The sequence below is a fragment of the Pholis gunnellus genome (assembly GCF_910591455.1).
Source record: "Pholis gunnellus genome assembly, chromosome: 12".
In the NCBI taxonomy this organism is placed as follows: domain Eukaryota; kingdom Metazoa; phylum Chordata; class Actinopteri; order Perciformes; family Pholidae; genus Pholis; species Pholis gunnellus.
Window position 1 is genome coordinate 141,654 of NC_136539.1, and position 25,452 is coordinate 167,105.

The 25,452-nt window shown below is 42.2% G+C and overlaps 1 protein-coding gene across 3 annotated transcripts in view; it reads left to right on the top strand.

The window, feature by feature from the left end:
- The window catches only part of pde9aa (phosphodiesterase 9aa), a 50,706-nt gene that overhangs the window by 19,540 nt on the left and 5,714 nt on the right, over nt 1-25,452 (top strand). For 2 of the 3 annotated variants that reach the window (XM_079170798.1, XM_079170800.1), the window contains 7 exons: nt 3,247-3,331; nt 5,689-5,749; nt 6,945-7,019; nt 11,768-11,854; nt 11,987-12,091; nt 13,710-13,792; nt 13,909-14,065. In XM_079170798.1, coding sequence (XP_079026924.1) covers nt 3,247-3,331; nt 5,689-5,749; nt 6,945-7,019; nt 11,768-11,854; nt 11,987-12,091; nt 13,710-13,792; nt 13,909-14,065 — 653 coding nt within the window. Of the gene's footprint in view, nt 1-3,246; nt 3,332-5,688; nt 5,750-6,944; nt 7,020-7,154; nt 7,230-11,767; nt 11,855-11,986; nt 12,092-13,709; nt 13,793-13,908; nt 14,066-25,452 lie in introns of all 3 variants that reach the window. The other variant, XM_079170799.1, reaches the window with a different exon arrangement.

Sequence of the window (25,452 nt, forward strand, 5' to 3'; positions counted from 1 at the left end):
TAGCACAGAATTGGGTTGTGAACCTTAAACTAAAATGCTGTTTGATTTGTACCTTTGAACTGAATTTGTATTAAATAGTTAACAGAAAACAAGAAAGAGTGAATTTGAATTGAAAAACAAAAAACAGATTATGATTAGGTTTCTCATATAAAATAAAAAATATTACTTCCTGTGCGTGTGACCATTAAGCTGTGATCTTCCAAAATTCTGACTTGTTTCATGAGTCCACTTGAAAAAATGATCTTTAATCATGAAAATGATTTCTTTCAGCAGCCACTCTGCCTCACTGATTATACTGTAGTAGCAGTTTCAGATCTGACGCACAGCCACTTCACACAAGCATGACAATTGCCTGGATACCTGGTTGCTATGGCAACAGTGTGGCGCCCACGCTCCATCTTCTCATGACTTTGGTCGCCATGGTCACCTATTCTAATAGGAGCTGGAGTGTTGTCGGAGGCAACCTTTTCTGATTCAGCACAAAGAGGTGGATTGATGAAGGAGACAGACAGAGGATCCAGAGTCAGATAAAGATATGTGAGAGTCCAAAGAGTTCTGACAGCAGCTGCAGATACAAGCAGATGGCAGACAACTGTTAATATTATCACGGCTTAACATTCGGGCAAGTAGCTGAGATGTTTAACTTGCCCGATGGCCAAACTTACTTGTCCTTGTGATGATCAGAGTACGACTCAAGTGTAGAGAACAGAACAGAGAATGGAGTTTGGAAAAAATCAAAGTTTTACTGAGGCTCAGTTCAAAACAAGGCAGAGCAGGCATAAACAAAACTACTAACTATTTATATCAGTAGCACAAAAACTGATTTTACTGAATATTGGCCCCAAATAAAGATCACATTTATCTTTTACTTGCCTGATTGGACAACTGCATGAGGCACTTGCCTGAACATACAGTTTACTTGCCCCAGGCTAGCGGACAAGCGTTAATGTTGAGTCCTGTTCATACAGACTGCTGCAGGCTCAGTGAGTGGGCTTTGTTGATTTCATAGTGTACTGCAGGATCTGTTTCCCTCAGTATACACCTCTTACACCACTAACCCGTCTCTCTCCCACCCCCTGCTGTTTTCTTTCAGTCTCAACATATTTGAATGAACTTCATGGGGCACTCAGTATGGTTACTGCATAAAGTTGTCATCATATATCTGCATGGGCTCTGATAGGCTGAAACATACAACTGTAGGTTTTGGGGCGCCTGCCATTTTCCAGTCCTCAAAGTGCAGCAAAGCCACAAGTGACTGACAGCATTATCATTATCTAATATGTCATTACAGTAGCCTACTGTAAATGACAAGATGGTTGACTTTGATCTTTTCTCTGATTAGCTACTGTACAGTTTGGGCCTCACATAGATTAGGGTTCATGTGGGACTTTCATACACATATGGGACTACCCAAAAATACATTCCTTTTGGAAGATGAACCTTGAGGATCCAACCTTTCATAATAATAATAATACATTTGATTTGTATAGCGTTTTAAATGGTTCTCAAAGGCACCTTACATGGTAAAAACAGAAACAATAGAAGCGGTTACAATCTAAACAAAATAGATGACATAACAGTAAGGAACAGCACAAAAACATACATAACTGACTTTACAGGTTAAAAAGTAGATTTAAATAGGTGAGTTTTAAGTGAAGTTTTGAAAGTGGCGAGTGACAGAATGTGTGAGGTGCTGAGGGAGGGAGTTCCAGAGGGAGGGGGCAGCAATGGAGAAGGGCCTGTCCCCCCAGGTCCGATGCTTGGACAGAGTAGGGGGGTAAGGAGGTTGGCATCGGCGGATCTGAGGTTGCGGTTGGGAGCGTGTCGATGCAGGAGGTCAGAAAGGTATGAAGGGGCGAGTTTGTGAAGGGCTTTGTATGTGATTAGGAGAATCTTGAACTGGATTCTTTGCTCTATGGGAGCCAGTGGAGGTTCTGAAGGACTGGGGTGATGTGGTCTCTGGTGGAGTGGGAGAGCAGACGGGCAGCTGAGTTCTGGATGTATTGTAGTTTGTTGATGATTTTGGTGTATGTGCCGTTCAGGATGCTGTTGCAGCAGTCAACACAAAGACCTTTTTAAATAAGTGAGTCTTCAACTGCTTTCTAAAGGCTTCAACAGAGATCATAGATCATCGATTTCAACAGCAAGAGCATTACACAATAAGGACCAAAGTCTTTTTATGTGTTTTGCTGTAAAGAGTTATTAGCCATCCAGTCCTTAATGGCAGTCAGACAGTTGTACAAACTGTGAGTTTGTCAGTCTCCTCAGGCTTAAAAGAGACATATAGCTGGATATCATCAGCGTAACAGTGACATGAGATAACTTTAAATTTGCTAATAATATGACCTAAGGGAAACATATGCGAAGCAAATAATGTTGGACCCAAGACAGAACCCTGGGGCACCACAGGAAAATGACGCAGTTTCAGATATGTAGGGGGACTAAGTAACACAGAAAAAACTACTAACTAATTCACTGCATGTTTAAAATATGATGGGGCACAACAAGATCTCAGTGAGTTATTTATATTAGAGACCATACATGGACCAATAGACCCAACACCTTGTTAAGCATGGAAGTGGGTATAATATCCACAAGGCTTGATGGCGGTATTATACTGCAGAATAGATCAACGGGGTCTTGCAGGCAAACAGGAAAGGAGCAGACGAGTGGATGACGCTATGATAGACGATAAAAAATCACTGAATTCAGACATAAAAGAACTATTAAGGACCTGCTTTTTATTTGTTATCTATTCTACTTTTTTTGCATAACTTAAAAGAAAATCCTATGCACGGGAGGGTATGCAGAGATGAAAGGAAAACATAGTCTGTATAAAAAGTCTCTGTGAGGTCACCCATAGGTTTCTGAAGTGCTGCTGTGAAGCTCAAAGTGTTACCGCTTGGAGGAAAAGTGTAGCTGTTGCTTTTTTGCTTGATTGACATACAGAACGAATGAACATTGAATGCCAAAAACAAAGAAAAAATGACTGAAATAATGAATCAGTTGTAGGCCAGTGTAAGCCACAGTAGAGACCTGACCATGTTGCTCCAACCCCTCAGTCACTAAAAGAGATCAATTAAACAAATACAATCATTTTTGGTTATTTGGAGTTCAATGACCCATAGATGCTTTGGCCAACTTAATATGTTTGCAGATACAAATGGTATCAAGAGGTAATGGTTGAAAAATGTTAACTTTAATAGGACTAGTGGGGTTTTAATAAATGACTCTCTCTGTCTACAGTGGAGGGGATGAAGGTGGTGGAGATTGAGAAATGTCGCAAAGACATCAAGAAGCTCCGTGAGGAGATGGCATCCAGAAACAACAGGTAACAGCAACAACAGAGGCAATTCTCTGTTCAATAATCTCTGAATCTCCCTGGTCTTCTTATTAGTACAGATAGTGTCTTGCTTCTGTCTTATGAACAGAGTGATAGACAGTCAGAGACAACTAATCCTGATTAGTGGTATTTAAGACCTAAGTGGTGTCTGGAGATCTGCTTTACTGTTACCTTACTTTATATGCAAATATACAGAGCAGTTAGTACTTCATTAGTATTAGTGCAGTGATATACAGACTACTAGTTTTTATGCTGAGACAATAAGTTGGTCAATAAACTAGTCCCTCTTCAGAAGATTAATCAACCACTATTCTGATAAGTCAATTGTTAGCAAAGGTTATTCTAAACTTTGGTGACCCAAAGTGTTTGATATTAAATAAATAAATATATTATGAATCTACCTAATCGTGTGAATAAACTGTGAAAAATATTAATGACATTTAATTTGAGAAATTATGTGTAGAAATGATTGTGATATGTTATTTTCTCATACATTTTCAAAATTACATTACATACATTTTATTTCATTATAGACATTTGTATTTATTTCCCCAATGACACTTATTTCATTTCAAGTTTAATTTTACAGAGTGACTTTTCATAAAGACATACAGATACACATACAGTGATGTTGTAAACGGTAACCACCCTCTCAACTTTAAGACAATCACATGCCATTTGAACCCCCTCTTTAACTAGCAAGCTCAACAATTGCTACCAAATATGGATGTATAAAGAGAACTGGATGCAGCGTTGGAGGCGGCTTCCTAACCATTCCAATGAAAGTTGTTCAGTGGTGCATGAAGCAAAAAGATGTGGACTTCTGAGTGTACAATTACCTAGAACTTCTGGCAATCATCCACATCCATTTTACCCTCACTAGTGAACAAAACCCCAAGATATTTGAACTCCCTCGCTTGGGACAGCGACTCACTCCCAACCCGGAGGGAGCAATCATCACAATTCTTCGGTTCCAAAACCAGACACCCTCCTCCCCCTAGCTGCGCCTTGAAATCCTATCCATGAAAATCAAAAACGGTATTGGTGACAAGGGCCACACCTGGGCGCCCACTGGTAACATGTATGACTTTGTGACGAGTATATGGACACATCTCTCACTTTGGTTATACAAGTACCGAATTGCTTGTAGCAATGATGTTGGGATCCCATATTCCTACAGTACGAAGTGCTGTTGGGTGCATAAGTACAAAAATCATTCCTCTATACATGGAGGTGAGCGGAACTATATCTAGTTTGTAATGCTCCATCTCTCGCACCGGCTTCGGCTCCCTCCAAGCCAGAGAGTTGACATTTCACATCCCAAGAGCCGGTCTGCAACTCCAGGGGTCAGCACATTTAGGTCTCCGCCTTTACCTGCCACCATGCACCCTACCTCAATGTCTAACCCTGCGAGTAGTGGACCCACAGGGCAGCGGTTCAATGTAGATTTCTGGTTCTGTGCCTAGCCGAGCCCCATGTGTCAAGTCCTGGCAACTAAATGCTTGCTGGTGACCTCCCCTTTCAGGTCTGGCTCCAGAAGGGTGCCCCGGTTTCCCTTTTCTGGGCAAGGTGGGACAACCTATTCACATAGGGACATAATCGCTCTTGGCCAGGCCCCTACCCTGGGACTACTTTGCCTTGGGAAACCCTAGCAGGGGCTATTGCCCCAGACAACACTGCTCCCAGGGTCACTTGGGCACACAAACCCCTCCACCACATTAAGGTGGCATTTCATTGGATGAGATTCACTGATAAAAGTTTAACAATGGAGGTGGAGGTTGTTTTTCTGACTTACGATCTTCTATATATCATATAATCTTAGCCAAACAACTGAATCTGAGTGGCCTGGCTTAACTATGGTTGAATCTGTGTGTCCACTTGACCTAAATCAACCCTATGAACAAGCCTCTACCTGCTGCAGCTAAGTAGCACAGAATCAGGGTCAACAGTGGTTCAGAAGGTAGAGTGGGTCGACCCTCAGAAGATCGGCATTTCGATCCCCGGCTCCTCTAGTTCATGTCAATGTGTATGTGTGTGGGCAAGACACTTAACCCAAAATTGTTCCTGCTAGCTGTGCCTACAGTGTATGAATGGGTGGGAATGATTAGTTAGTTCTGATGGGCAGGTGGCACCTTGCATGATACTGTCACTGTCATCAGTGTATGAATGGGTGAATGACATGTGTTACATGTGCTTTGAGTAGTCGGAAGACTAGAAAAGAACTATACAAGTACAGGTCCATTTACCATTAAATATATAAATGTAATATTATTATTTTAGAAGTAGTAGAATTAATACTTGTATTGTTATTTCTTCGTAGCTTCAAGGTGTTTTGTTTTTTTCAGTAACTTCCTCGAAGACAATAAGAAGCTTACCCCTCGCAGAGACGTCCCCTCTTACCCAAAGGTAAGGCATTCTACCCCACACTATTCACTGCACTGTGTTTCTGTTAGCCAGGTGAGTCTGCTGATGTCAGGCATACTAAGAAATACCACGCCTCCATTGTGATTCCAGGAACAAGATAGAACAAATGTTTGTTTACAAACATATGGGTTCAGATGTACTTTAGATGTAACAGTTGTGAAAATGTAGTTGGCCAGTTTTATAGATGTTGATCAGGTTTAGTCCATGCCAATTCCCAGAAATCAGACAGTACAGGTCAATAGAGCTGCAGGGATGATGTATTTTCGTAGGCCAAACCTGAAGTTAGTATTGCACGGCTTCTCTCGACAAAAAGCCAATAGGATTTGCCATTTGGACACTATTACGAACCCTGTAGCCAAAGTAGATGATCAAGCCTTTTGATGATTTTGGATTACTGCAGAAAATAAGATACTTACACTTTTTGTTCAGCATGATAATCTTCACAAATGAACATGTTTTTGAAGCATGAATGCCATCACCAGAAGTAAAAAGCTAACGTTAGGCTATAAAGGAACTACACCATGACTGCATGAGCGCGAGTATACACAAGGCTATAAGGCGGACTAATCGGCAGGATGACGTTAAGTAATCTCATTTAGCCATTTGTTAGCAATCACCTTTTTTAAGACAAGGTAAAGCTTCAAAATTCACTAAAGGGTCATTTACTGACGCATTTTATGCCTTAGAAGAAATTGTTAAAATCCCTTAAGCTTGTGTTAACCCCAAACCTTATTTCAGAATTTTAACCTAAAACCCATTCAAAAAAACATTGACTTTGGGACAAGGAAACTGGAAGTGCAAAAAAGCTGTCTCATTTCATCACTCAATAGGTCACTGTGAGATAATTGTCATCTCATCTCTACTCTGGAACACTCTTAGAGAATACACCAGTGAATCCATAAAAGTTTGCACAAAGGGACAAGTTGTATTTTAGAAACACATTCAGCTTTTGACAGCTATGCTCCCTTCAATGTGGCTGCTGGTGATATTTGTAATTAATGTCCATTTTTAACAGTCCCTGCCTTTGGTGGGATACAATAGAAGAATTAATGAAAATAAAGTAAAATGGTGATGGTATTAGGTTATATACATGAATATTACAGTAGGTGTGTGAAGAGGTGTGACCCCGAGCCAGTCGGAGGCAGACAGGGTTAACTGCGAGCTCTGTTGCCTGCAGTACATGCTGTCAGAACAGACCATAGATGCCCTCAAAAAACCCGCCTTCGACGTCTGGCTATGGGAGGCCAACGAGGTAAGACTGAGCAGCTCATGAACCCGTTTCACCTACAATTCCCCTCTCTTCTCTCCTCTCCTTGTGCCCCCTGTTTCCCTGTCTCTTCTGCTGCCCTTTGTGTGTGTGTGCGTGTGTGTGCGTGTGTGCATGTAGTACCATCTGTCTAAGGAGACAGTAGAAGCTCTTAGATTGCCTACATTCGATGCTTGGCAGTGGGAGCCTAATGAGGTGAGACTTGTGCCCTGATTAATCCACTGATTCATTTTTTTGTCAAGGACAAGTTAATATCTAATAATTATTACTGATTATCAACATGATCAATCAGTGATGAATACATGCTATTTATAATTTCTTAATTGTTCAATATTATGTCATTAATGGTCAAATCTCTTTGCTTTAAGAAGGGGAGAAAAAAGTGTCTGACATTACCTACCCATAAACTGACACAGCAAATGTTGGAGATGGAGACTGACCTTTCTAATGGCAGACATTTTGACTCGTCAAACACAGGTGCACATAATAATGTGAAAATAGTGCACACAATTCAATGTCACCATTGACAGTTGGGTTGGAGAGTCAGGTGTGTTATGCCAGTAGCGGCTAATGTAGCCTTGAGCCTCAAGCCTGCAGCAGAGATGAGCAGCAGGCTACAGAGGCCTGCTAAGATCACTTCTTTCTAACTCCACACCTCTAGATTTTTTGACTATTCAAAATTGTAGTCTTCAGACCCAACCGACGCTGACTCAAGTGACATCACTTGAGGACATTTATCAGACTTCACTCTGCTCCCTCTGGAGACATTAAAGTTTTTTTCACATATGCAGTGAAGAACTGGAAACACACTTCGATGTGAAAAATCAGTGGAGTTCCATCTATCCATCCATCCATTTTCTACCACTTATCTGGGGCCTTAGCCTGTAGTCTACACGTGCTTCTCCTCAGCAACATCTTATAGCTACTCCTGGAGGATCCCAAGGCATTCCCAAGCCTACGCTTGGGTCTCCTACCATTTGAACGTGGCTCAAACACCTCCACCTTCAGATGCCTGAATGACCTCAACTGGCTCCTTTGGAAACAAACAGGCTCTACTCCAACTTCCTCCGGATGCCTGTGCTCCTTACCCTCTCTCTAAGACAGAACTGGACCAAGATGGAAAATAAAATTGCATCTTATTTTCGCCCTTGGTCCAGTTCATTTAGGTTGGTGTTTAAGCTGTTAATCGAGACCATTCGGAAAGATGGGTGTCGGCCTGCTTCCAACTCGACTCTGGTTTGATTACAGGGTGAAAGCAAATGAGATCATTCACACGTTTTTTTGATGATAGATGTGTGATTTTGACATCAATTTGAAAGCTAAACTGCTGTTTCGTTGGCGTTGTCAAAAATATATCAAGACTTTCGGTATAAAATTAAGTTGTGATAATCAGTTTTTTTATAGTGAGCTCTTTGTGACACCAGACAACATAAATAAGCACAACAGATTCAGATCTACATGACTTGCTGTCAGTCACAATCATTTTCAGGTCTCTTTAAAAAGTTTTTTGTTGAAATTGGACCATGTATACTGTCAATTATCAACACCTGTCTGTTTTCTGGTTCAGTCCCAGTCTATTTTAAACATGCAACAGTAATTCCTCTCATCAACAAACCTAATCTGGAGCCCTCTGACCCATTAAATTACAGACTAATATCCACCTTGCCTTTTCTGTTTTTATTTCAACAGCTTTAATGGCATCTGTGATGTTTTTCAATCTGGGTTTAGAACGTATGACAGGACTGAATCTGCCTTTTTAAAAGTCTTTAACAACTTTTTACTCATTGCTGATGCTGGAGATTCCGCCATTTTGCTTTTACTTGATCTCTCTGCTGCTTTTGACACTGTGGACCATGAGATTTTAAACTCCCGCCTTGAGCACTCTGTCGGCATCCGAGGTACTGCCCTAGAATGTTTTAAGTCCTACTTGAATGACAGATCATTCACTGTCAACATGGGCAACTGCTCCTCTCAACAGGCCCCTCTGACCTGTGGGGTACCGCAGGGGTCTATTTTGGGTCCACTACTGTTCTCACTCTACATGCTTCCTCTTGGATCCATTTTCCAAAAACATAACTTTTCTTATCACCTCTATGCCGATGACATTCAAATACACCTTCCCCTCAAATCTGGAACTGCCTCTATAAATAAATGAATGTGCTGCCTGGCTGATGTCAAAAGCTGGCTCTCGCTAAATGTTCTATGCCTCAACGAAGGTAAAACAGAGATCATGCTAGTCAATCCCTCTCGCCTTTCATCTGCTATACCGGACAGTCCCTCATTTTGTCTTGGCCAAATGGCAACCCACTGCAATTTCCATGTAAATCTGGGTGTGATTTTGGACTCATCTTTTATATTGGATCTCCAAGTTGCGTCCGTTGTCAAAGTCAGCTACTTTCAGCTTTCTCTCCTCAAAAGACCTGGAGAAAGTTATTCATGTTTTTATCACCTCTAGACTGGACTATTGTAATTCTTTGTATGCTGGAATCTGCAAAAATCTTTTATCACACCTTCAGTTGGTGCAGAACACTGCACCGAGACTTTTAACTGGTACACGCAGGCGAGAACACATTTCACCGATCTTAAAATCCCTTCATTGGCTACCAGTCGAGTACAGAATTTATTTAAAAAATGTAGTATTTTGTTTTTAAGTGTCTAAATGGAGCCGCCCCAGCCTATCTGTCCAACCTGCTGCAGCCCTATACCCCACCTTGCTCACTAAGGTCTCTTGACCAACATCTTTTAGTTGCTGACCAGTCCTTCTCTGTTGCTGCCCCTAAGCTCTGGAACAACCTTCCCCTTCATATTAGGTTGTCATCCACCTTACCAATGTTTGAAAGCTGTTTAAAAACCTATTTATTTTCTATTGGCACTTTAGTGTGATTTGTGTTAGTTTGTCTTGATTTTAACGTTACTTAGTTCTCTTTTCGAATGTATGACTGCTTATCTATGTGCAGCACTTTGGGCAACCTTTGTTGTGTGTTAACATGTGCTATACAAATACATTTGGATTTTGATTGAGATGTCGTTCCATGTAGTGCTGATGACATCACCAAAACTGTCCAATGAGTTATCTGTCAGTTCATATTACTTCATGTTTACAACTCTAAGTTGATTTCTAATAAGCTAGTGTGAACAGGAAATAGATCTGAATTATAAGACAACGATAACATTTTTGCTACCAAAAGCCCAGGCCCACCAACACGACATCAAAGAACTAGCCGATGTAGGCCGTCTGGGTTTTCAGGGTTTGCCAACTATTTTCACATCACTTTCGCTCACCACTTCTTAGCTTCTTTCCAGATGGCCATGTTATTGTGGAAATACTTGTGTATTGGAATGATCAGATGATATAAAAATGATACATGAGAAGAGCATTCTATGTGTGCCCACTTGACTTAAGTCCTTTGTTTGCTTTTCCTTGCTTTGCCTTTCCTCACTTCCGTTTCACTTCTCGTGCAGTAATTTCTTAAAGCTGAACAGCGAATCAGAGTGAGGGACACACCGCATAAACTAGGGCCACAGATGCTCATCGATGGATGTTAATAAAATACATTTTTAATTGTGATATGTATCTTATCTGTACGTAGTAATGGTTGAACAGTACATTGTATTACATGTGCAAATACATCTCCAGTGTGAAACATGGATAGATTTAAGGGAATTAGTGTGTAATGTATTTGTTATAACTAATAATGTTATAATGAACATGTCATTAATGATGTCTTCATTGACATTCATTTATTAATCCTTACCAGTATGTCAACATGCACAATACAAGTGCTCTGGAACTGGAATGCAGACATTATAAATGATGACTGGCTCAGTGGTAGAGCAGGGTCGTCCTTCAATCAGAGGATCGGCGGTTAGATCCCCAAATTGCTCCCATATACTGATCCTGCGGTGTGTGAATGGGTGTGTATGGTTGATTAGTCCAGATGAGCAGGTGGCATATTGCATGGTAGCCCCTGTCATCAGTGTATGAATGGGTGTGAATGGCTGAATCTGAGTGGTTGAATCCGTATGTCCACTTGACCTAAATCAACCCTAGAACCACCCTCGACCTGCTGCAGCTAAGTAGCAAGAATACGGGTGGTTCAGAAAATGGTAATGGACGGTACTTGTATAGTTCTTTTCTAGTCTTCCGACCACTCAAAGCTCTTTAACACTACATGTCATCATTCACTCATTCACACCCATTCATACACTGATGACAGGGCTACCATGCAAGGTGTCATCTGCCCATCAGTACTATCTAATCATTCCCACCTATTCATCAATTTGGGGTGAAGTGTCTTGTCCAAGGACACATCGACATGGACAAGAGGAGCAGGGGATCGAACCGCCGATCTTCTGAGGACCGACCCGCTCTACCTTCTAAAGAGTAGCACAGTTGCCCCAGATTCTGTGCTACTTAGCTGCAGAAGGTAGAGGCTGGTTTATAGGGTTGATTTAGGTCAGGTGGACATACGGATTCAACCATAGTTAAGCCAGGCCACTCAGATTCAGTTGTTTGGCTAAGCCCACTCTTACCCTAACCCACAAAATAGAAATAAATAAAACTCACAAAAAATACTGCTATTTAAGATTAGATAAATGGATATTTTATTTTGACATTCAATAACATTTCACATCAAAAAATGTTGTCCTCAAAACTAAAACCCTTATCTCAGCATATCGCCATCTGTCAATGTATACAGACATATCAATTATTTGTTCCTTTGTTCTCCCAGATGCTGAGCTGTCTGGAACATATGTACCATGACCTGGGCTTGGTCAAAGAGTTTAACATCAACCCCATCACACTCAAGAGATGGCTGGTGAGACCTGGACCCAGTACCATCTGCAAATCTGAATAGAAACCAAGATACGACCTCTCCATTGAATGGAACTTTCAAGCTCAAATATCTCAAACCTCCTGTCTCTCTCTCTCCCTGTCTCTCTCTGTGTAGCTTTGTATTCATGACAACTACAAGAATAACCCTTTCCATAACTTTCGCCACTGTTTCTGCGTCACCCAGATGATGTACAGCATGATCTGCCTCTGCAGCCTGCAGGTAACCAACTTCTTACAGATTTGACAGTTGTGAGACCTAATATAGACTTGATGACTTGAGACTTGAAATCAAAGTTTCAGGTTTTTACCTAGTATGTCAAATCTGGGAAAAATTACAAATAACAATGAGAGGCCTTGCATGACCACCAGACAGGCCTATTTTCTTTCCGGCCCATACGTTGGTCCTAGTTATGTAAAAAGCATTAAAATGTCAAAATGTTTAAATGTTTAAATGTCATGGCATTTAATTGTCAGCATCTTGACTTGTAAATTGCAGATGAAGAACGGAGACCTCAGACTACACCACTTTTTCATGGCAAAGTCAATGTACTCATCATGGTGTCATCATAGTTGAATAAAGTGTCATGAAAAAGTTATACTTAACCACCGGAGCAGCCCTTGAAAAGAGGAGTTAAACATTTGAAAAATACACTTATTCACTTTGTTGCCAAAAGTTAGATAAGAAGATTCATCAATATTAACTAGTTTGCAAAGCTTAGCTTAGTTTAGTTTAGCTTTGCATAGCATAAAGCTTGGAAACAGGGAAAATACCTCCATAAAACCACAATGTCGAAAAGCAATTTTCCAAAAATGTAAGTATTCTTTTAGCAGCTCTACCTGTTAGTTTGAATTAACCCTTAATTGGACTGGGCTGCAGTAAAAACAAAAAACAAACAACAACAAATAAATAACCCATTATATCCTGTAAGATTCCAATATATTTAAATAGAAATAAAACACTGCCCCACATCTGTGTCATAGCTTTTTATTAGGATACTCCTTGTGGTCTTCGAAACAATATTCACAACCAACACTATCCTCTTTGGAAAAATACATACATTTAATAAGATCCATTAATTGAATTCAAACTAGATATTTGGTTCTTAATTTGACCTGTGCTTATGTACTGCGGAAATACATTTAGACAATGGTATACCCTGCTGGGGCAATACTTAATATTTTCACGCTACTTTCATTTCTGCTGACCAGAATGTGTATGGAGGCTGCTAGACCAGTTAAAGTGTAATTTGGGATTGGACTCTCACTGCATCTCTGAACTTAATGTTTCAGGTCACGCTCCAAACTTTGTTTATCCACAAAGATATCCCTGAAGCCTTGACTACATACATAAACCTGCAGAATGGTCTTTTTATGAGATACGCCACTGTATTGCAAACATAGAGTCATGCTGTAGTTGTCATGGGAAAGGTGGTGGTTGAAAAAATGGAGACATCATTGGATTGGGAAAGCTCAGGGGAAAGAATGAGAGGATGAGGCTGGGGTGTGATGAAGAGGAGATGCATGTGTGAATAAAAAAGAGAAATAAAAAAGGAATAGAGGATCTTCTTCTCAGAGTCTCCCTCTGTTGTTAGAGATGAATATTCACTGGAGGTTTACTCATCACATGCCTAATGACTGATTATTAAGCATTTGCACCAGTGATGTGCTAGCAAGGTCACACACACACTCATAACGCATCATGGCAATTATGAGGGTGGAAGATGGGATCACACACACATTAGCACACAAACGGAAAAATTATTTTGGTTAAGGACTCAATTGATGCTTTCATTAATATAAATGCGTGGATGTCTGGACTTCTGTGTGTCATTTTTTAGGAGAAGTTCACTCAGGTCGACGTATTGATTCTCATGACAGCTGCTGTGTGTCATGATCTCGATCACCCCGGATTCAACAACACGTAAGACACACACACACACTCTGTATTCTCCTCTCTGCCATCTCTTCTTACGATTTATTTGCATCTTTCTTGTTCTACCCGTTCTCTCTCTCTCTGTCCTTCTCTCTCTCTTCCAGGTACCAGATTAACGCCAGAACAGAACTGGCAGTTCGCTACAACGACATCTCCCCTCTGGAGAACCACCACTGCGCTGTGGCCTTCCAGATCTTCTCACAGCCCGACTGCAACATCTTCTCCACCTTTGACCCTGAGGCCTTCAAACAGATACGACAGGTGGGCCTGTGTGTGTGACATGATAATAGTCTCCAATATAACAATTACGTGTTACAATTACAATTGTACGTGTGCAGGGTTTTTCCTGGCTCACAATGAGGCGGAGGTGGTACCATCGCTACACACTGTATATACAGTATATAGTATAGTATCTTTACATGTACATACTATACACCATGATCCAGTCCATGTTGTTGGGATATGTGTTTTATACCTGGGCCGTCAGGCTAATGAGGTTACTCCTACTACCGTTGAACCACCTCCTAATAACCTCATTATGACGCCACAACTACAGGTTATTATTTGTTTTGTGTAAACACCTCATATTCACATAACACTGCAACATTTGACAAGTGAAATAAAATGTTACATGAAGCTCAACACCTACAAATACACTAACTGCAGAGTGCAGATACATGAATACGGGCCTGACGGGATGCTTCGTCATTAACGGACAATGCATATAGTCAAAATCAACGTAATTAACACAGACAAGAACAAACTCACAAGAACCAGTCACATATATTTATATGACAACAAAGCATGACAAAACAATCCATCAAACCTGCAGCACTAAAACACGCATTCCACCACACACTGAAGAACACGGTCCATTAAAATATTATTCACATCAGAGGGAACAATATTAACCATATCATAAAAACGACAAATTAACACAGTAGTAACGCTACTGCAAATGTAAAACAAACGCAGTTCACTTACCAAAGCTGCTGCTGTTCACTTAAAAGACAAAGTCCATCCTCCTTTCTTTGTTAACAAAGAGTTTAATACCGCTGTTGTACAGAACATCGGTGCGGTTCAGCTCCAGCCAGAGGTCCTGCGAACGTGTTCGTTGAGTTGTAGATCCACTCGGGTTGAAAAACACCAAGACAAATGAAACGCATTCTTAGCCATAAAATGTGCAATGCTTCTGTTAGCCAGGAATACCGTTCGTACAAATCCTTTTCCTGGATGAGTCAGGGCTGCTAGCTGTGGGGTTGGCCGACCCTTTCTTACGATGTCCAGCTTTTCTGGAAATGTCCTCGAGAAAGGCGTTGTCAGTAACTCCGCACCAAATAAAAAATGTTAAAAAAACAAAGCTAGGTAAAAAAAAAAAGAATCTACACCAAGCAAAACGCTAAAAATGTCATGTCAATGTCATAACTTCTTACATATCTTTGAACTTGAACTCTTACTACTACTAAGTTCTGCTAGCTGCTTCAGCTTCACAACAGTCGTGCTAGCCCACTGACCAATCACACCGCACGTTAATGCTGACGTACTCGGCTAGGCCACCCAGAAGCTCTGGCACATCAAAGAATACGTCCAACATGTGAAACTAAAGATCTGATTGGTTGAAGACCATGACAATCAACAATATCATCCCCATTTACTTGAACTGCAAAGTCGCCCCATACATACATGTAGTGTATTTATGAAAAATTATTAAATTATAAAATAGCTATAACTTTGTGATTCTGTTTAGGCCAGCAGAGAAGGCTTTGCTGGCCCTGACGGCCCACCACTGATATATATAATACTGATCAAGTCAAATAATATCTAAAACCACGATGGAGGCCACGTTTACACACCATGTGTGTCTGAAATGAGTTGCAAAACCTATTTGTGTGTGAGTGGGTTAGTAGGCAGAGAAAAAGAAGAGAAAAAAGGAACACTCAAAACAAGGCAGATCCTCACCACCACAGTAAAATACAGAAACTGTTACTTTATCACACAGAAACCCGACTGGCGAACTCAGATTCAGCAAAACACTGGTCTTTCAACTGATAAAGTTACAGTTACTAACCCCACTCGCGGTGACTGATTACACAACACTATTACAGCAGCATGGAATACGACAGTAGTTTCTACACAACACTAACAGAACTTGGCGGTCCGTAAAATTACACAATAACACATTAACATTACAGTAAACTTCAACAAAACAAACAAGGTAACAAATATATGATGACCTATCTCTGCCCAGACACAAGCCTCTTACTCTGAGATGACTTTGTAGCGGTCGATGCATTTCTTCGAATTCCTTCATTAAATTCGGGATCCGGAGCTTCAAGCTGCGCAGCGATAAATCCTCTGTATGGCAGCGGGAATTCCTTGGAAGTTAAGGAAATTTTCTTCCTTACGACCGGCAAATGTCGACTTTAACGATGTAGGAGTCGTATTTAAGTTCATGTCTATGTATCTAAATTACTGATCTTTTATCTTTATTTGTGTTTAAAAGCAAAGTGTGCACCGTGAGGAGAGCACTCCTATAAGTTGGTGGGCATGATGACATGGGCATGGTGAGGGGGAGAAAGTGGGTTACAGCAGATACCGTCTTTGACCTCGGCCTCAGCCCTGTGAAAGCGTCTGCTGGTGAATGGCATCGGCAACGCTGCAGTGAAAACCTAAGGACAATGAAACAACTGATTCTTAATTTCCCATTATATTTTTTGGTCAATAAATTCTAAGCAACAGTGAACATTAAGCTCCTTCTGTATTTCAATCTGGAGAGACTTGTTTTATAGTTTAACAATGATTTATTACACATGCAAATATGAAAAGTGCAAAGTCTTTGGCGATTGGACTCCATCATGAAGTACTATCACCGGATACTGCGGTCCAATAGGCCTAATCCCCCAAAAGAAATTTATTTATATAAATAAATAAATACCTTACTGCTGTGGTGAATTTCCTAAGAACATAGAAAATTAGTCACGAGGGAATTCAAGGCTAGAACGTGAGAGTAGATGTTAGACCAGAGGTAAGAGGTCAAGGTTAGTCAAAGCCAAGGATAGAAGAATGTCACGAAGGACTGCAGACTAGGACAGGTTGGGTCAGGTTAGACCGCAGATACAGGATAGTGCGGGTCTAGATAGCCCATAGTGAAGTATGGTAGGATTTCAACAGATCCCGAAATATATGGTGGGTCGGCCCTGCAGAGGGCCCGAGCGCAGGACGGGATAGGTGAGGGTCAAGCTAGACCGCAGACAAGGATAGGTTGGGTCAGGTTAGACCGCAGCTTAGGATAGTCGGGGGTCACGTTTAGACCGCAGCACAGAATAGGGGGGTTCAAGGGAGAACGCAGAACAGCACGGTTGGGGGTCTTGCTGCCTCAGCACAACCAGACCGGGCCGCCCGGGAAACTAGAACGTATGTCAAGCTTTTGACAGGTCTCACAACATTCGGACCGCAAAACTAGAAATGTTGTCATTCTGACTGCGAAACTAGAAATTGTGTCCTTGGACACAAGGACACAATGTGTCCTCTTTTCACTTGGACCAAGAAATGAGAAATAGGGCACCTCAGACCCATCTTTCTTTTGGGAATGGAAAGCGGTCCCGTCGGACCAGGAAACAGACACGTTAAGCCAGGTCACGGTCACCTAGGAAACACAGTTACGTTAATCCAGGTCACGTTCACCTAGGAAACACAGTCACGATAAGCCAGGTCACGTGCGACCAGGAGATTGAGAAACAGTGTTAGACCAATCAGATGGGGAAAACGGTCGAGTCACACCAGAGGAAAATAGAGTAAGGTAAACACAGCAGGGAGGGCACGGTATTATACCGTGATGAGAGACTACCCATTAGCACGCTAGAGAAATATCTTTAGTGTTATTAGAAGGAACATTTTCAGAAGGATATAATGCTATCCCCTGCTATGAGCTGATACTAATAATATGACCTATCAATAATATAACAATCGACGTGAACATGTCACCACCACCAGTTATATGCATTCCTTACCGGATTTTAAGGCTTCAATGATCTTGCTTCTCAAGGATGGTGTTGAGATCAGAGTGGACGTAAGACGTGAAGGCAGAGGATGACCAACGACCCAATTTTGTAGGGTAGTAGAGGAGATGCCTTGGTTAGCTGCTGAAGTAGCGGCCCTATTCCAAAAAGAGTGCCCAGAGTGTAGCTGAGGTGAGAAGTTGAGTCTAGTGAGGATAACCTCCAACTGCTACCACGTTTTGGATAAAGGAATGTTACCTGGGGTAAGAATAGTGGAGCAACTAATAGGTCTTACCCAGAGGTACTTAAGCATGGATTTGAAAGGGCAAAACCCAGTCTATCTACGCCACATCTGCTGTGCAGCACCGCCGCATTTGGAGTGTTTAAGCCATGAGTTACCAGCCAAGTCACGTACCAATTAGACCACAATGGTGTGAGTCCAACTACTTATCGCCTTAGCCAAGCCCTGTTAGGAAAGAAGTAAAGTATTACATGTATCATAAAGAAACAAAGGTTAAATATCCTGTAAACTATTGGATTTGGCTGCCAAACATTTACTCAAATTAAACCCTGTTCTGAAGCATCTCAAACGAATTGGCCCATCTCCTATAATCCCCAGACATGTCAGTGTTTTATCAGTGCACTATTTGTGATATACCATTGATCATGAGCACAGCCCGTGCCAGATTGAATTCGGAGGTGCATGACCAAACCGTGACCACTTGCGGGCCTACCCGCATCACGCGCCTGCCGTGATTACCTGCCTCGAGTACACATCGCGCCCTTCACTACGGAGATGATAAACTAAGTTTAACTGCTGCTTAGTTGTGTTTATTCCCGCTCATAATGATTGTAGTCTCGTGAATACGCTCCACTTCCACTACTGGAACAGGCGCTATCATACTGATTAAATGAGTGATGCTCCGGAGCTCCAGACGTGTGTCAGACCCATGATTTCCTCATTTGTCGGTAAATGACGAGGCGCGGAAACAAAGTCTCTGTTAAACCGCGAGGAGCCTGAACTGTCCTGTGGAGCTGATTTAACATGGCTACTGGTTGCCGCATGGAGTCCTGGTGGCGCCGATGTTAATATAATAGAAGCAGCATCGTTTACCAGAGATTAAAGACCAGCATCGATGGAGTGGATGAAGCTACCCAGTGGAAATTACGGTGTTGTCTGCAATGGAGGCCAGGTGTTGCTGGTGGGGAAAGAGTACGGGACGCGAGTCCGCCCGCGGAGCTCGGGATGAGCCTGATTCTTCCGGTGCGCCCACCGGCGATGGATCGACTGATCGCGAGTAACTGTTAGCCTTACTCGGATACCACCGCGAACTTCTAGCTGAGCCAAGAGGGCCTCTTGCTTGTCTGTGGGGAGCTGCTGCGCCGCGCTGGGCGAGTGCTCCTGCGCCGGCCACCTGGCGGGCTGAATGCCGGCTCCGGCTAAACATCGATGTTGAGACCCGACTCTTCCAGAAACGATCAAAGTCGGGATCCGTCATTGTCTCATTTACCCACAACTAGATGTTTAAAAGGGTAAGGGGAATTGTTTCGCCTCGCGTTTGCTTAGGTGAAATGACAACTGACAGCAGCAGAGAGAACACTTTTAAAGTTGACCGCACAGATATGATTGGCTTAAGGAAACTGTGCCGCATCTGGTTGGATAGTTAAAAGTGCACGCCCCCAATCAGCTGATAGAGTAATTACAAGGAGAGGAGAGACAGAGATTACCCGTTAGTGTCTTCCTGACTGAACTTGCGCTTGAGCTCCATTTCTTTTCGAGAAACAAGGATCCGAGTCAGACATACTGCACCCAAACTCTCTACGTGGTAAAAACAATAGGACATCGAAATAGGGGTGAAAGGAAAAACCCAACTTTAGGAGTTTTTGACCCCACATTTTGTCAAAGATGTGCTGTGGATTGATATTGAAGGATTTTTTGGAGCAGTACGCAGAGAAAAGACAAATTAAATGCCGGCCTGTCTCGTGGTGGATTGAATAAAGAAACACTTCAGAGCAGGTATGTGCTCTCAACACAAACATTTTTCAAGGATTATTGGTTTGAACATATTAATTGAAATCGGCAGAAATGAATTTCACCGCAGATTTTTGTGTTCATGGACTGTGATCTTTTATTTTGTAACTTTACTGCGACATGGCCAAATAATGAAAGCGGTGAATTAAAAAAAATCAGGAATTTAAAAGGAATTGGAAAAATAAGATTTGTTTCTGTACCATGAAGACTGTTTGGCTTGATTGAAGAAATAACAATATCTTGAATGTTTTGGAAAGTTTATCTTTGAGTAAAATGGCAAGTTCTGACGAAGCAGAAATAACTATGCTCATCATGAGCAGATAAATGTCACATTTAACACGGAGAATGAACATTGTGAACAATCTAGATAAAGACTATCTTGATAAAGTTCAAGGAAACATGATTAAGTTTAATGAACTTCTTGAGGATTTTAAAGGTTTGCTGGTATCCTACAGCGAACTATTGGATGAGGATACAAGAAAGGAAGACACTGGAAAATGGTATCAGTCTAGATACAGTGGCGGGCCGTGCATTTTATACCTGGGCCTTCTGTGCTGTCCTACTACAGTTGAATTACCTCCTAATGACTTCATTATGACTCATCAATCCAGCAAAGGATCCACGCATTCCACCACATAAGAGCAGAGCCATTCAAATACCATTCATAAAAATGACACGATAGACAAATGAACAGTCGTAACGTTACTATGTAAAAAAACTAATGCAGTTTGTCACTTACCGAAACTTAAAGAGTTTAATCCCAGTACATCGTTTCAGTTCCAGTAAGTAGTCCTTCTCAATTCATCGACGCCAGTGATGACAGTCGAGCCTCCCCAGTTGTATTTCGCCGGTCTGCTGTGGCAGGTTCGCAGCGGGGCCGTGATCCCACCTCCGCCGGGACGCCCGCCGGCCGGCGCAGACCGCACGTCAGGGCAGACTGCACGCCGTGCAACGGTTGTGGAGCTGTTTCCCTGCGAACGTGTTGGTTGAGTTGTAGATCCACTCGAGTCTCTCCAAAAGTTTTGAAATACTATGGTGTCCTCAGGTTAGCGTAGCATAGCTCCAAACCCAGCCATAAAATGTGCAACGCTTCTCCGACGCTGGCAGCAAGAAATACCGTTCATACAAATCCTTTTCCTGCTGAGTCAGGGCTGCCAGTTGTGGCATTGACTGACCATTTCTTACGATGTCCAGCTTTTCCTGAAAAGGCGTTGTCAGTCACTCCGCCACTAAATCCGTTTCTCCTCCTTATTCCGCCGTTGAGTGTTGAAAAAACAAAGCTAGGTAAAAAAATTAAAATAAACTACACCAAGCAAAACCCTAAAAATATCATAATTTCTTCCATATCTTTCAATTTGAACTCTTACTCCTCCAACTAAGCTCTGCTGGCAAGTTAAGTTTCGTTTCACAATAGTCACGTGCTCGCCCACTGACCAATCACAGCGCACCCTGCACCAAACTGCAGCGCTGCTCCTAAAAACGGAGCTGTGTGTTAATGCTGACATACTTGTAGGCCAGCTAGCAGCTCTGGCACGTCAAAGAGGACGCCCAACATGTCAAACTAAAGATCTGATTGGTTGAACACTATGACAATCAACAATATCGTCCCCATTCACTTAAACTGCAAAGGGATTCACTTGTGAGTCTGCAGGCCTGGGGCCTCTCTTCTTACCTAGAGACACAGAGGTGAAATCTGATTGGATAAAAGCTCTACTTAAAACAAGCTGCACTGGAAGCAGAGCAACTGAGGAAGGCAGTAGCTGTGCAATGAGAAAATAAGATAATGGGAAAAATATTTGTATAAATTATAATACATGTAGTGTATTTAAGAAAAATTATTAAATTATAAAATAGCTATAACTTTGTGATTCTGTTTAGGCCAGGAGAGAAGGCCTTGAAGGCCCTGACAGCCCACCACTGCCTAGATATGAACAAATCGTAACTTTCCTGTCAACGTAACAAAATGGATTTCAGCCACAGTAAACCCCAGTTCATTCAGCTTAGCTGAGGTCTCCTCTTCTGTCACTCAAGTCAGAGAATTACCTCTTGAGGAGGGTGAGATCCCATACGCAAACGGTGGTTTGAATGATGTTGATAGGCAATCTGTCAAGTCCGCCTCATCCTCCTCATCCTTGGCAGAGCGAGCAGCTTTAATGACCAAAGCTGTAAAGTTGCAAGAAAAGCATGCCATTGAAGAGCAGCAACAAATGCTAAGACGTAGAAGAGAAACTCTACTGAAACTTTCTGGATTACTTACAGAAATAGCAGCTACTACTGGCAAAAATCTAAAAAAGGCTGAAATGTCAATGCTTAACCATGTACAGTCTGATGCAGCCCCAGTTCAGAAACCTGTATTTGTTGCAGAGGCAGCTGAAGTCATAACTGGTGGATCAGCAGCTACAGGTGCACAAATGGATGAAGAGCCGGAGAGTTTGCTTTATCCTTATATGGATGTTCCATATGGTCCAGATGGTTCATAAGTGTACATTAAATCGGAGGATTCAAGATCCCTACAGGATTATGCTATTGAGGAAATGGAATATATGGAGGAACTGGACACAATATCCAACATGAGAAGCATTGTACTTAAGTTACCATACAAGCTCAGAGAAAAGTGGTGCAACAAGGCTTATGAGCTGTGAGAAAAGTGCAGTTAGAATTGTAGACCTTATATGTTCTATTGTAAAACAAGCTTGCATAGCAGCAGACCCACTTTTTGGTGACCTTCAAGATCAATGAGCCAGTAGAGGGAAGCCTAGATCCCCTGTCAAGTCAAAGGTCTCAAGGTTGTCTGGCAGTAGTTTAGCCACAAGTGTTGCTGTTGCCCAAAAAGAAAAGGAGCCTGAACCCCTTTGCCCCCTTTGCAGCTGTAAACACGCATTGGAGTCATGTAAACAATTCTTAAAGAAAACACATAGAAACAAGCTCAGCTTGGCATATGCTTTGGCTGTCTCTCTCCACGGGAGAGACAGCTCTCTGGTGTAATAGGTGGTGCATCAGCACAGTTATGTGGTCATATAGGGGCTGGAGACTAGGAGACTGTGCTGTCCATTGTCCCAGTTCAAGTTAAGGCAGCACAAGGCAGCCAGATCTTAAGTGTATGCTCTCCTGGATCCTGAGTCCACAGCTTCCTTCCGCTCCGAGACGCTCATTTCTCCGCTCAATCTGAAAGGTAGAAAAATACACATTCTACTAAGCACAATGAATCAGAGAGAACTTGTTCCGACTCGTGTTGTATCTGGAATAGAAGTTTTAGCACTGGACAGCGACAACTTCTTACCTCTTCCTGAAGTCTTTTCTCTGAGAGAAATGCCAGTTACAACCAACCTCAAGTAAAATGACTTGGCGCAATGAGCATATCTAAGAACCGTCAAACTTCCCAGTATCAGTGCTAAGGTGGAATTGTTGATTGGAACAAATGCTCCAAAATTATTGAAACCATGGGAGGTTATAAATAGCCAAAATGAAGGCCCCCTATGCAGTAAGAACCTTATTGGGGTGGGCCAGTGAGAAGAGATAGTGATGGCAGTGAGTGTGACTGTGAATAGGATATCAGTCGCAAGGCTGGAGGAGCATCTAATCCCAAAGTACAATCAAGATTTTAATGAAGTAGCATCTGAGGAAAAGACTGAAATGTCTATCGAAGACAAAAGGTTTTTGGAAATAGCCGGTTAGGCTCTCCAACAAGATGGACATTACAGTCTAAAGATACCTTTCAGGGAAGCCAATGTTAGCTTGCCTAATAATCGGCAAATTGCAGAGCCTGCAGAGCCTAAAAAGCTAAATAATCAAAGACCAGAAGTACAAGCAGGAATATGTTGCATTCCTGCATGATATCTTTGAGAACAATTATGCAGAAGAGGTCCCGCAGGAAGAACTAACACAGCCACCAGAAAAGGTTTGGTACATACCACACCATGGGGTGTACCACCCCAAGAAGAGAAAACTTTGAGTGTTTTTTGACTGTGCAGCCTCTTACCAAGGCGTATACCTCAACAACAAGCTACTGCAGGGTCCTGATCTAGCTAACTCTTTTGTAGAAGTTATTTTAAGATTTCACAAAGAGCCCATTGGAATTATGGCTGAAATTAAGTCAATGTTCCATCAGGTTAGAGTGAAAAAGTGTGATGTGAACTACCTGCACTTCTTGTGGTGGCCACAAGGTGATAGCAGTCAATCCCCTAGAATACCGCCACATATTTGGCGCTGTGTCCTCCACAAGCTGTGCAAGCTTTGCATTACAAAAAACAGCTTCACTGTTGCACGTTGTATGAAGCCTATACCCTACGGAACACCAAATTGTGCACAACTGCATCACTTTGCTGATACTAGTGAAAGTGGCTATGGCTCAGTGAGCTACACTCGGCAGGTTGATGTTCAGGATGTGGTGCATGTTACTTTTGTCCAATAAAAGTCCAAAGTCCTTCCTTGAAACCACACCGCAGTATCGATTGGAGCTGGCGGCTGCAGCACTATTGGTGAAGACAAACAAAATGCTGAGGAAAGAATTACACCTTCTGTCTTCTGGACTGATTGCCAGACAGTGCTAAAGTACATTGGAAATGACAAAACTAGATTCAAGACCTATGTAGCCAACAGGGTGTCATTGATTCGGGACAACACAGACCGGTCTCAATGGAGATATGTAAGCAGTAAAGACAATCAGGCTGATGATGCCTCAAGAGGACTGAGTGCAGTTAAATTCATGCAGCAAAGGAGATGGATACATGCCCCTGAGTTTGTATGGAAGCCTGAGGAAAGTTGACCTGTGGAGGAAGCAATGGGCTCCAAGTCAGTGTTACAAGATGATCCAGAGGTCAGGAAAAACACTGCTGTATACAGTGGTGAAGAGCGTTGGAACTCCCACAGACCAGCTTATTTCATTCTTTTTAGATTGGATGAGGCTACTTAAAGCAGTGGCATGGTATCTGAAACTCAAGAATGCTTTGATGTTGGTCACAAAAAGGAAAAAAGGAGCTTTGCTTAGGTCACATGGCGACCTGCTCATGCAACCAAAAGGTGAGCACTGAATTCTGTAGTTCAGAACTTTCAGAACCAAAGTTGGTGGACAGTTCCTCACAGTGGAAGATCTCTCACAGGCAGAAAGGTCAGTCATCACCTACGTCCAGAGACAATTATTCCCAGCTGAAATGGCAAGACTGGAAACGACCCCATCTAGAGTGCAAAAGAACAGTAAGATCTGTAGGCTCAATCATATCCTAGATGAGGGAATCATAAGAGTAGGTGGCCAACTAAGTAGATCTGCAATGCCTGATGAGACCAAGCACCCTTGTATCTTGCCCAAAGATGCTCACATTTCAGTTCTCATACTAAGACACTCCCACAAATGCTCTGGACACAGTAGTTGAAACCATATGCTTTCAGACCTCCGTAAGAAATACTGGGTTGTAAAGGCAAATTCAGTCACAAGGAAGGTAATCTCAAAGTGTGTTGTGTGTCGGCGTGTGAGAGGCAAAACGGGTGAGCAGAAGATGGCAGATTTGCCACAGGAAAGAATCCTCTCTGCTTCCTGATGGTATTCAGTGGAGTTTCAATCCACCAGCAGCATCACTCCACGGCGGCTCTGGTAAAGACTCATAAGATCTGTCCGTCAGGTG